Source organism: Littorina saxatilis, linkage group LG16, assembly GCF_037325665.1.
Source record: "Littorina saxatilis isolate snail1 linkage group LG16, US_GU_Lsax_2.0, whole genome shotgun sequence".
NCBI classification, from domain to species: Eukaryota; Metazoa; Mollusca; class Gastropoda; order Littorinimorpha; family Littorinidae; genus Littorina; species Littorina saxatilis.
The window spans coordinates 18391030-18405126 of NC_090260.1; the positions used below are offsets into that span (position 1 = coordinate 18391030).

General features: G+C 42.6%; 1 protein-coding gene across 1 annotated transcript; it reads left to right on the forward strand.

Annotated features, from left to right (window-relative positions):
- The first annotated feature begins 6951 nt into the window (after window positions 1–6951).
- On the forward strand, window positions 6952–8508 carry LOC138949901 (histamine H2 receptor-like). The gene has a single exon (XM_070321686.1). It carries the CDS (start codon window positions 7177–7179, stop codon window positions 8506–8508), a length of 1332 nt encoding a protein of 443 aa, XP_070177787.1. The 5' UTR covers window positions 6952–7176.
- Window positions 8509–14097: the final 5589 nt, after the last annotated feature.

Below are 14097 nucleotides of genomic sequence, written 5' to 3' on the forward strand. Positions count from 1 at the left end.
CGAGCTTCAGCGAACTTTTTCATGACCGCGAACTTCAACCATTATTTTTAATATTCACCAAAACGAGGTATGTAACCTCTTTCTTCTTCCTTTCTTCAGTTTTTTAAATAAAAAAAGGTGTTTTTGTGCTAAAGTTTGATCGAATCCTATTTACTCGACCAGTCTACTTGCGCAGGCGATTGATTAAAGGTACAGTAAACCTCCCGTAAACCATCACAGATACTGTCAGGCTTTTATACACAGTACAAACACCCTTCCATTTGAACGCTCACCGAACGGGAACAATCCTAGGTGCCCTACGTAAAGAGCTAGCAATTGTCAAAGAATTAATTTTGCGGATTGTCTGTCGGACAATCGGACGGTGCTTTTTTGCGCTTCTGACCTAACTTTTGAAATCTAAATAATAAATTGACAGCTTGTTACACAAACATTCTTAAATCATAAAAGAAATCTTTTTTCATAAAGACAAGATCAGAACAATACGAAGTTTTGAAAGTTTAAAAAAACATAGCCCGGAAGCAGGGTCACGCAAGGTCGTGGTTCTCGTAGCAGACGACGCTGCCTGGCGCCAGTTCCTCTGAACCGTTAACCGCCACTGCTCTAGTTCGCAGCCGTTTCAATGCTGCATTTCAGATTCAAAGGTACACAATAACGTGCTATTGCAGATAAGTTTACAGAGATTTGCATTGAAATGACAAACTGGCGGCTAAATTGTGAAAAAAGGGAAACTGGATTACACGGGTTCACGATGGCTCAGAGGTAAGATAAACCACGCAAAAATAAATTCTTTGAAAATTGCTCGCTCTTTACGGAGGGCACCTAGAATGTTCTCAAGCGGTGAGTGCTTAAATGAAATGGTGTTTGTACTGTGTGTAAAAGCCTGACAGTATCTGTGATGGTTTACGGGAGGTTTACTGTGTATAGTTCCGTGAAAATCATTCAATTCTGTTATCACATCATGTCAGTTTCCCTGATTTGGACTAAAATCAAGCAGAGAGTGTGTGTTCAGTTCATGTTTTGGTATCCCCAAGGGAATTTTCTTTCGCCGAATTGAATAACAGACGAACTTTTGCGCCCGTGTTCCAACGTTAAACACTGTATGAAGTTCGGGTTTCTGGGGAAAAACAGTGTATGAAACCGCTTTATGTTCTTTAAATTGATGAGGTGTGTGCATTTGGTTGCGTGTGATGTCTTTATAAAATGAAATACAGTCGGGCCCGCTTATAAGGAGCGCTCGGGGACCAAATGTTTTACTCCTTATAACCGAGGTTCTTTATAACAGAGCTCTCGGATATAAGGAGTAACCCAAGCCCAACTACCTTATAAGCGGGCTTCTGCATTTTCAGTGTCAGTATTAGCAATTCTTCTTCTTCTTCTTCTTCTTCTTCTTCTTCTTCTTCTCGCTCTCGCTCTCGCTCGCTCTCGCTCGCTCTCGCTCGCTCTCTATCGCTCTCTCTCTCTTTTTCTCTCCACAGCGGATTGAAAATCAATGCCCCTTTAGGCTCATGTCTATGGAACAACAGTAATTTGTTCCTCTCTGTTCAGATATTTTCACTTCTGCATCCAGATCGAAGGTAGCGCATTTAGCGATGAACGGAAGTTTCCGCGAAAGCAAAGGCGGATAATTCTCCCCTAACAGGATTGATGAAATAATTCGACCTACTTTCGGTTTGAAGCCGGTGGAAGAAAATGTAAGTTTTATGCCCTCAAGGCAAAGCCATTAGGGGCATGTTACACGGGAAAACCCGGCTTTGTATAAAAATTAAAAATTGAAATGCAGGGGGGGGGGGGGGGGGGGAGGGGGGATGTAGACAGCTGGCTGCCGGCTGCTAGAGGAGACCTGAAATGGGCTAAGACCGGGTTGGGTCGTCTTGGGTCAGTGCTGAAATAGTTACTTTATTGGCTGTTGGCCGAACGGACATCCGGGCTTCATATTTGTGCATGCATGTATTCGTGTTTCCAAGGCCTGAGGCTTTCGCTGTGACCTTGGGATCTTTATCGTGCGCATGCGTGCACACGGGGGTGTTCGGACACTGAGGAGAGTCTGCACAAAGTTGACTCTGGGACACACATCCCGCGCCGAACTTGGGGGTTGAACCAACGCTGAAAGTGACAACCGGTTTTAAAGCCAACGCCTCTACCGACTGAGCAAACTCCCCACCCTATATGTTGGGGTCAAGAAGTTCCATGGAGGGCGGGGGGTATGGAGTAACACATAGTGTTTTGCTCAGAACATTCCCACCTAAGCAGAGCCGCGCTAGGGGTACGCATTACCGTGAAGCTGGTAGTCATTGCTACCAAATGTCGTCTGTGTCTACCACTCGGTGGTGACTTAATGTGGGTCTATGTAAGCAGATGCCAGCGCAAGCAATCTGATGCAGAGTCAGGAGGTGATTTGGTACAAGAGAACCTTAGAGGCCACAGCCTCGGCCGTCTAAGGGATCTGTGTGTCTGGAGGCACATTTGGTTTCTGAGGTTCAAGCGGAGCTGTTGCCTCTGCTCCCAAGTTCCCGTGTCTGGAGGCGTTTTTGGTATGGAAGCAAACCTGTAGGTTGGGGCCTCTGCCTTTCAGGATGCCAGGACTACAAAATGTGTGTCTTGAGACACATTTAGCGTAAGATTCCAGAAGTGGATCTGTGCTGTGCTGGGTCTGCTGCAAGCACACTGGAACCAGCTCGCAACAGTTGAGTTGAACAGATTGGTGACCAAGACCATCATCGGATTCTCTCCGAGTGATGGGTGTGGGCGGAGAAAGTCTCCCAGACTTTGAAGCCGGTGCTATCGGCACTCCTTATAACCGGACTCAGGGCCGGTTTGGGGCCTAATTTTTCACTCCTAATAAGAGAAGTATCGTATAACCGAGCTCCTTCTAAGCGAGTTTTCGTAAGTGATAACAAAGAACAATGTAATTCGGGGATTTTTTTTCCTCCTTATAAAAGAGGTTTCTTATAACCGAGCTCCTTATAAGCGGGTCCGACTGTATTGTTGAAAACTGACTGTCGGATTGCAGTCTCTTGTCGACGCAGCTGAGTGTGCAAAAATGTGAAAGGGGAACTACTCTTGTCGCTAGACAAAATATGAGAGTTACTTACCCTGGGAATTTGCTTGCACTGATCAGAGATCTGAAGCGAGTTTATTACCCCCTTTCTCTCTTAAACGTGTAGGGCTAGTTATTTTTCGGTAACTTAACCAACAACCAAAATTACTTACCCAACAACGGGCCTGAATCCTCGATAGCTCACAGGTTGATGAGCTAGACTTTGAGGGAACTACTTTCGCGATTGAAAAGTTCCGAACGCTCTAATGTACGAAATATACAAACATACTGCATTTAAACTAGCAACTACAGGCTTGAACACATTAATCTCCATATACAATCCATGAGTTTGGTTGTTTTCTAAATCCAAATCTAACGATCAGTGCAGAGAAACTCGCTTTAGATCGCTTATTAGTGCAAGCAAACTTCCAAGGCAAGTAACTTTCGTACTCTGTCTAGCGATAAGAGTAGTTCCCCTTCCAAATTTTCTGAACTGAGTTGCTTGGACAAAAGACTGCAATCCGACGGTTAGTTTTCGACAATATTTCATTTTATAAACAGATCACACGCAACCAAGTGCACACATCTCATCAATTTAAAGAACATACAGCAGTTTCATACATTATTTTGCCCCAACAAACTGAACTTTTAACGTTGGAACACGGGTGCAAAAGTTCGTCTGCTAGTCCCATTCGAAGAACATTTCCTAAGCGATACCAAAACATGAACAGAACACATACTATCTGCCTTTGCCGCCACAGCAGAATAACAACACAACTGTGTACTTGATTTTAGTCCAAAACAGGGAAACTGACAAGAAGTGTTAGCAGAATTGAATTATTTTCCCTGAACTATACAACCGCGCATTATTCAATCTCCTGCGCAGGTAGACTTGGATGAGTGAATAGGACTCGATCAAACTTTCGCACAAAACACCTCTTTTCTTTGAATAACTGAAGAAAGGAGGAATAAAGAGGTTACATACCTCGTCTCAGTGATTATTAAAAATAATGGTCTCAGTTCGCGGTCACGAAACAGCTCGCTGAAGCTCGCATTTTTCATGATCCGCTAACTTCGACCATTATTTTTAATAATCACTGAGACTCGGCATGTAACCTCTACATCTCTGCACTGATGGTAAGATTTGGATTTAGAAAACAACCGAACTCATTTTTAACTTAATTTATATGGAGATTCATGTGTTCAAGCTTGTAAATGCGGTATATTTGTATTGTTTTCTCCAGAGATGTCTATAGTCTATATATTTCGTACACTAGAGCGTTCGGAACTTTTCAATCGCAAAAGTAGTGCCCACAAGGTCTAGCTCCTCAACCCGTGAGCTATTGAGGATTCAGGCCTGTTGTTGGGTAAGTTATTTTGGTTGTTCGGTAAGTTACCGAAAAATAACTAGCCCTACAAGTTTACAGAGAGAAAGAAGCAGAGGAGAGAATAAGTAGAAGTTATTTGCATTTTTATTGGTGGCATATTGTTGTGGTCACCCAGTATTCCTTTACTGTTCGGTTTGCTTGTTCGTTGTTTCAGATCCGCTGCCTGGATCTCGTCCTTCGGATCATCTGCCTTATACCTGGTGCGGAAACAGACCGTGGGAGTGACACGTTACCCTTAGCAACAGACAATGGGAATGACGCGTTACCCTTAGCAACAGACAGCGGGTGTCACGCGTTACCCTTGGAAACAGACAGTTGGAGCGCACTTTTCCCTTTGCAACAGACAGTGGGAGTGGCAAGTTACCCTGAGCAACAGACTGTGCGAGTGGCAATATTTCCTGACACCTTGGAAATCTGACAAATGTTAAAAGAAACTTGAAAACCTGACAAATTGACAACCTGACAAACGTTACACAATTGACAACCTGACAACTGTAATACATTGACAACTTGACAAACGGAACAAATTGACAACCTGACAAACGTAACAAATTGTCAGTTTAACAAGCGTAACAAATTGACATGACAAACATAACAAATTGACAACCTGACAAACGTAAAAAAAAAAAGACAAACGTAACAAATTGTCAGTTTAACAAGCGTAACAAATTGACATGACAAACATAACAAATTGACAACCTGACAAACGTAAAAAATTGACAACTTGACAAACGTAACAAATTTACAACCTGACAAACGCTAGAAATGACAACCTGACATCTATAACAAATTGACAACCTGACAAACGTAACAAGTTGACAACCTGCTAACCATAACATAATAATTGACAACCTGACAAACATAACAAATTGACAATCTAACACACTTAACATATTGACAACCTGACAAACGTAACACATTGACAGCCTGACAAACGTAACAAATTGACAACCTGACAAACGTAACAAACTGACAACCTGACAAACGTAACACATTGACAGCCTGACAAACATAACAAACTGACAACCTGACAAACGTAACACCTTGACAGCCTGACAAACGAAACAAGTTGACAACCTGACAAGCATAACACATTGACAGCCTGACAAACATAACACTTTGACAACCTGACAAACATAACACATTGACAGCCTGACAAACATAACACTTTGACAGCCTGACAAACATAACACATTGACAGCCTGACAAACATAACACTTTGACAGCCTGACAAACATAACACATTGACAGCCTGACAAACATAACACTTTGACAGCCTGACAAACATAACACATTGACAACCTGACAAACATAACACATTGACAGCCTGACAAACATAACACATTGACAGCCTGACAAACATAACACATTGACAACCTGACAAACGTAACAAGTTGACAACCTGACAAACATAACACATTGACAGCCTGACAAACATAACACATTGACAACCTGACAAACGTAACAAGTTGACAACCTGACAAACGTAACAAGTTGACAACCTGACAAACATAACACATTGACAGCCTGACAAACATAACACATTGACAACCTAACAAACATAACACATTGACAGCCTGACAAACATAACACATTGACAACCTCACAAACGTAACAAGTTGACAACCTCACAAACGTAACAAGTTGACAACCTAACACGTAACAAGTTGACAACCTGACACGTAACAAGTTGACAACCTGACAAACGTAACAAGTTGACAACCTAACACGTAACAAGTTGACAACCTCACAAACGTAACAAGTTGACAACCTGACAAACGTAACAAGTTGACAATCTGACAAACGTAAGAAATTGACAATCTGACAAACATAAGAAATTGACAACCTGACATCTTTAACAAATTGACAACCTGACAAAGTTACAAATTGACAGCCTGACAAACGTAACAAATTGACAACCTGACAAACGTAAGAAGTTGACAACCTGACAAACGTAACAAGCTGACAACCTGACAAACGTTACAAATTGACAACCTGACAAACGTAACAAGCTGACAACCTGACAAACGTTACAAATTGAAAACCTGACAAACGTAACAAATTGACAACCTGACAAGCGTAAGAAATTAACAATCTGACAAACGTCAGAAATTCACAACCTTACAAACTTACCAAATTGACAACCTGACAAACGTAACAAATTGACAACCTGACAAACGTAAGAAGTTGACAACCTGACAAACGTAACAAGCTGACAACCTGACAAACGTAACAAATTGACAACCTGACAAACGTAAGAATTTCACAACCTGACAAACTTAACAAATTGACAACATGACAAACGTAACAAATTGACAACCTGACAAACGTAAGAAATTCACAACCTGACAAACTTAACAAATTGACAACCTGACAAACGTAACAAATTGACAACCTGACAAACGTAACAAATTGACAACCTGACAAACGTAAGAAATTGACAACCTGACAAACTTAACAAATTGACAACCTGACAAACGTAACAAATTGACAACCTGACAAACGTAACAAATTGACAACCTGACAAACGTAAGAAATTCACAACCTGACAAACTTAACAAATTGACAACATGACAAACGTTACAAATTGGCAACCTGACAAACGTAACAAGTTGACAACCTGACCAACGTAACTAATGGACAACATGACAAACAAATTGATCTAACCGGACAAACCTTAACACTGTTGACCCAGCGGAACGTGACACACTCACAAGCCTTCCCAACGTCATAAAAAACGTATCAAATAATATGACAAACCTCACGAACTTAACGAGCACGACGGACTTGATACCGACAGGGCAGACAGAGGAAAAGAGTACAGCGGTGAAAGTGTTGATCATCATCATACTGTCATTCATCATCGTCACAGCTGCCGTAGGCAACCTTCTCGTCTGCATCGCCGTTGTCATCGACCGGTCTCTGCATAGGGACACGTACTTCCTCATCGCGTCGCTGGCGGTCGCTGGCCTGCTGTGTGCGGTGCTGAGCATGCCTTTCGCTTTCTACATCGCTTTGTATGGACAGTCGGTGTTCGGCGCTGTCAACTGTCGAATCTGGATCGCCTGTGACGTCGTGTTATGTACGGCGTCCATCTTGCACCTGTGCCCTATCGCGCTGGACCGATACTTGTGTATCCGCTATTCAACGCACTACGCCAGGACGGTGACCACTCCAAGAACGGTCGCCCTCATCGCAGGAATCTGGGCCTGGTCTCTCCTCGTGGCTTATGTCCTGGTCCATCTTGGATGGCAAAGGCCGGACAACGAGGGGTCGGGCTCTCAGCGGTGTGACGCCATCTTCGACCCTGGTTACACCATTGGTAACACAATCATCTCCTTCTACGTCCCCTGTATTGCCTTGCTCGTCATCTACACAAAGCTGTTCGTCTACGTGTTCTTGCACCAAAGGAAGATGCACCAATACGGAACCATAACAATTACGCGTTACAAACGGACCGATCTTAAAATTGCAAAAAGTCTCACGATCTTAGCAGCGTCCTTCATTGTCTGCTGGGTACCCTTTTTCAGCGCTGTTTTTGCCGAAGCTGTGAACGAGACTTATATATCGCCACTGACTTTCCTGGTCCTTACCTGGCTGGGATATTTCAACTGCTCCATCAACCCAGTTGTCTATGGCTTTTACGCAAAGCCATTTCGTCGCGCCTTTTACCGGATGTTTGACCTAAGACGATTCTATGATGAGAGCGGACAAAGCCGCGTCAGTCGCTTCACTCCGGACAGGAGATTTTCAACTGCCACTCCAAATAGATCAAAGGTAACACCAGAGAATCGGAGTCGCGCAGTATCCCTAGCAACAGAGAGTAGGAAAGGAACGTTACCCTTAGCAACAGACAGTGGGAGTGGCCCGTTACCCTTAGCAACAGACAGTGGTAGTGGCACGCTACCCTTAGCAACAGACAGCGGGAATGGCACGTTACCATTAGCAACAGAGTGTGCACGAGTGACGCGTGCGTTACCCTTAGCAACAGACAGTGAGCGTGACGCGGTACCCTTAGCAACAGACAGTGCGATTGACGCGTTACCCTTAGCAACAGACAGTGCGATTGAAGCGTTACCCTGAGCAACAGACAGTAGGAGTGGCACGTTACCCCTAGCAACAGACAGTAGGAGTGGCACGTTACCCTTAGCAACAGCCAGTAGCAATGGCACGTTACCCTGAGCAACCGGCAAGAGGAGTGGCTCGTTACCCTTAACGCTGGTCTTAATTAAGCGAACCTTTGATCCATGGAAGTAAAAGATCGGACTAACCTGCGATCGAGGGTTCGTGTCTTAACTTCGCTGGATATTGACGAACTAGTTAAAACCACTTGCCTGCCTTAGGACGGGTATACCCGTCCTGCGCTTGTGCAGCCGCAGCGCCTTAGGACGGGTTTACCCGTCTTGACGGTTCCGGGATTTTCCAGAAGTGCGATGTCACTGCTGACACAAAAATAGCAGCCAATGGCTTGGTAGGATACCTCATTCTCATGAATAAAAATAATTGGTGACGCGGTTTTGCGTCTGAAGGCTATTTGGCTCACGTAAGTGTAGCCTATGCGATCATAACTTTGTCTGTCTGTGCGTGCGTGCGTGCGTGCGTGCGTATGTGCGTGCGTGCGTGCGTGTGTATGTCTGTGGTAGAAACTCTAACATTTGAAGACGTCACATTACATTGACGTCACATTATGACGTAAGAGGGTTAGACGTCACGCGAAGGAAGTACTGAAAGTCTCGGTCATTATTATTTTGAGCGGGCCGAGACTAGTTGGCAGTCGTGTCCCTGTAAGTAGGCTACATGCAGACAGACAGATCTAGATCTAGTGTCTCGCTTTCTTGCACAGTTTCACCTATGCTCTTTCTGTGTGTGTGTGTGTGTGTGTGTGTGTGTGTGTGTGTGTGTGTGTGTGTGTGTGTGTGTGTGTGTGTGTGTGTGTGTGTGTGTGTGTGTGTGTGTATGTGTGTATGTGTGACGGAGTGATTGAGTTTGTGTTACTGTTTGTCGATTTCTTACGTGAGCCTTGATGGCTTCGCCTCTTGCTATTTTCGGCCTTGGCGACAGGATAGGGGAGAGAAATCTCGACTCGTCAAAATGGAAAACGGTGGAAGTCGACCGGGCCACGGTAGGGAAAAACAAAGCCGGACTGACGCTACAGGGGGTGCAAATGACTATGGATACTGACAGGGGAAGGGGGAGATCTTCTTTCGGACGATTCGTTGCAAACAGGTAGATGATAGTGATTATAATCCTTTCTTGGAGCGAGCAAAACAGCCACCTGTGTTTGATCCACAGGCACCGGAAGATGCGCCGGACTGATTTTTCAAAAGTTCATATTTAAACATCATTATAAGCCAAACTAATTATTATTTCCATGATTAGACACTAAAAACAGATTCTTGGTTCAATTTCCCTTAAAAATAACATAGGTTTTACTTACCTACCTACTGCCAGTTTGGAACTAGAATTTTTGTGTGAATTATTACACCCCGAACTCCAATATTCCCTGGCAGTCAGGAATGCACATACGCAAGTTTTGATTGGCAGCGTAAGGGTTGGCAAACTCAAGAAAGTTTATATCTTTTTTATTTTTTTTATTTTTTATTTTTTTACTTCAGTTGCGTGCAGGCTGCTTCAACCCATACTTTTTTGCTTCGATTTTTTCTTCTTTTCTTTTGGCATCCTTCATTGGTCTTTTTTTCACTTTTGTTTTTTAATCAAATTTTATATTAATGTTTCTTTTTTAAATATACCTATATAATATATAATTAAAAATTCCTTTTTCTGAAGTGTCTGTTAAACAACTTTTATATAACAATTCCCTCTCAAAAATGCATACAATTTCCAGAGGGGAACCATATCTATAAATACTAACACACATTTTGGCTATCATAATCAAATAATTTACATAAAAAACGCTCGCGCTGGACCCGAGTACTCTTCAGACTGGCTCGCTCCCCCTGTAGTCTTTTTCTCTCGCGCGGTGTGTGTGTGGCGCACGTTATAATTATGTCAAATCAGCACCGCCCTGATATGGTCCTTCGTGGTCGGCTGGGCGTTAAGCGAACAAGCAAACAAATACGCACATAGACAGACGGACACACACACCTTTACAAACAAACACATATACACACTCGTACACACACAAACTCATGCATACCCTTTGGTTGTTTACTTTCGTTTACAAACATCTTATTTCCCAGATGTTTAATTTGTGGTGGATAAAAATTGCTTGTATACATGGGTCACACTTTTCCTTCTGTTCCTTCTGGGCAGCATAATGGATAAAAACATGATACATTGACAAAAGTTATAACTGCTCGGAATATGAGTTTTTAGAACAGTGTAAAATAATGCATACAATTGTTACACACAAATACAAACATACATGGACTCACACAAATACGCACACAAAAGCACTGAAACACACACACACACACACACTCACACAAACACACACACACACAAACACACTCACGCACACACACACACACACACACACACACACACACACACACACACACACACACACACACACACACACACTGAGTTCTGGCACACGAAGACACTAAAGTGAACGAAGCAGTAACTTCCCCTTTTTTCTCGGTCCAGTAATCAGATATCACCATACTACTGTTTATCTAAACAGTTCCAGACACTTGCTGGATAGAGGGTTATCTTATCAGAAGACGTCTGCAAACCGTTGATGGCCACACGCTGGCTGGCTGTACTGTGTGACGCGTTCGGCTGTTCAAAAAGACTCCCTGGCTGGTGTGAATTCCTCCCACAGCCAAGTCGTTTTTGTGGTTTATTTCGCATTTAGGTCCCAGGTAACATTATGAAGTTTTAATACGATCAATCGGACCTATTATCAAGTTAGTGTATCAACTTTTGAACGAACTGCGCCCAGTAGTTTCCCAGCAATAAGCTGTTAAGTCGAGACAGACACACAGACAGACAGACACACAATTAAAGTCTGTTGAGCCCAAGTACTAGCGTACTCGGGGATAACTTATTATTACCTTGGAAGTTTTCAAACACGCCCAAACCGAACTCAAGATCGGTTCTAATCTTAAGTGAGTGTTGGTCAAGATAAAATTGAATAAAGAAAGTATTTTGATAGGTTCATTTTATCGTGGCGTCCACCGAATGGAAAGGTTCAATATTGGGAATTAGTAGACGAAAATTTAAGAAAAGTAAATAGTCAAGTATTGAAGTTTGTGACCTGTGGTGATTTTAACGTTGATTTTATAAGTTCTCCCTCTCACAATTTTTTCAATATGTTGCATTCATATCAGCTCTGTCAACTTTTCAATGTTCCGACACGTATAACTGAAACAAGCAGTACCTGCATAGACCTTTTTATTGCACAAACGCCACAAATAATTAAATCTGTAGATGTTTTGCCACCAGTTTGCAGCGATCACAGCGTACCACGGGCGATATTAAAAAGTACTGTAAATGTGAATAACTCCTTCAAACAAACTATTTTCAATTACGATAAATTGAATATAGAAGGGTTTTGTAACGCTCTTTCACAAGTTGATTGGTCAGGTATGGTGACGAATGAAATGTTTAATGATAGTATTGATGTTTTTAGTAGAACTTTTATGAATGTTGCAAAGCAGTTCATGCCTGTTAAAGAAGTTATTGTACGCCCTAAAGACGCACTCTGGATTACCCCAGAAATCTTAAAGTTAATCGACGAGAGAGATCAAACTCACCTGAGAGCAAAAACGAGTAACTCTTTAGAAGATTGGCTGAGTTATCGTCAGACGCGTAATCGTGTTACAGCAGCTAAGCGAGACAGAGTCCAGCAAATTTAGTTAGACGAACGCATTTCCAACCAAGGTTCCTTTGGTACTAAAAAGTGGTGGCAGTTGGTAAAGTCATTTATGGACACGAAAGGACTTGGTGTTGATGAAATTCCTCCGATTAATTTTGAAGGCAAGATTTACCAGTCAAACCAGGAAAAAGCTAACGTTCTGAACAATTTTTTCATACAAAATTCCGTTCTTAAAACGCCAGACGACAATTTGCCTCAAGCTGATTTTTTCGACAGCGAACTTAATGAGATTTATCTTACAGTCGACGAGGTTAAAGAGGTTATTGAAGGCCTTGATAAAGGTAAAGCCACTGGTCCGGATCTTATTCACAATAGACTTCTAGTTGTTGCTGTTGACGCCATAGCAAAACCCCTGACATATTTAGAGAAGGTATATATCCTAGTTTGTGGAAGACGGCTCATGTCACTCCTATTTACACAGCCGGCCCAGCAGATTGTTGTAACAATTATCGACCAATTTCATTATTAAGTTGTGTTAGGAAGGTAATGGAGCGCTGTGTACACAGCCATGTTTACACCTTTTTACAGCGAATTGAGATATTAACACCGGCACAGTCAGGATTTATTCCTGGTGACTCTACCATTTGTCAACTGGCTTCTATTTATGACGAGTTCTGTTTAAATTACGATATGGGAATTGCCACTCAAACTGCTTTTTTACATTTAGTCAAGTTTTGACTAAATGTTTTAACATAGAGGGGGAATCGAAACGAGGGTCGTGGTGTATGTGTGTGTGTGTGTAGGTGGTTTTACCGACAAATGGGGACGATTGTCACTGGAGAGCAGTCAAATGGGGACGCTTCCGACAAACGGGGACGTCCCCATTTGTCGGCCCGTGCGACCCCATTTGACTGGATTTGAGCAGATTGAGCGACCCCATTTGACTGCTTCCTAGCATCCCTGTGGACAAACGGACTGGATTTTCACACAGATTCATACACATATTTTAGCTCTGCACTTTGTGGTCTGCTCAACTAAACCATGTGATTTTTATCATGTGACTTCAAATGACTTTACAGTAACTGCTTTCATCAGAATTCAGTTTCTATTCAAATGTAGTCAAACTAAAACATTTATTTGAATTAAAAAAAACAAAAGTTATTGCATTTAATATATTTTATTAAGAGTATTTTGAAAGAGTTCTGATTATTTGATCACGGGTTTTTTTTGTATTAAAACAAAAACAAACACAGAAACATATACATTCCTGTAAAAAAAAAAAAATGATTACAACTATTTTGTTATGAGATTTATTTTAGGTTAATTCGAAGTGTTGTGTCTCATTATTACATCTTTTTTGTCGTGTTTATTGCAATTTTTATTTATTTTATTCATGTAACCCTAGAGGTTTTTTGAAATAAATATTGATTTGACTTGACTTATTGCGAAGTATGAACCGCGTAGGGGGAGCAAAGGAGGGAGGGAGAGAGAGAGGTACGGAGGAAGGGAGGGAGAGAGAAAGGTACGGAGGAAGGGAGGGAGAGAGAGAGGTACGGATGAAAGGAGGGAGAGAGAGAGGTACGGATGAAGGGAGGGAGAGAGAGGTACGGAGAAAGAGAGTGAGAGAGTGAGAGAGAGATAGAGGGAGCAAAGGAGGGAGGGAGAGAGAGAGGTATGGCGGAAGGGAGACACAGAGAGGGGGCAAAGAAGGGAGGGAGAGAGAGAGGTACGGAGGAAGGGAGAGAGAGAGAGGGAGCAAAGGAGGGAGGGATATAGAGAGGTATGGAGGAAGGGAGAGAGAGGCAGCAAAGGAGGGAGGGAGAGAGAGAGGTACGGAGGGAGGGAGAGAGAGAGGGAGCAAAGGAGAGACAGATAGAGAGAGAGGTAAG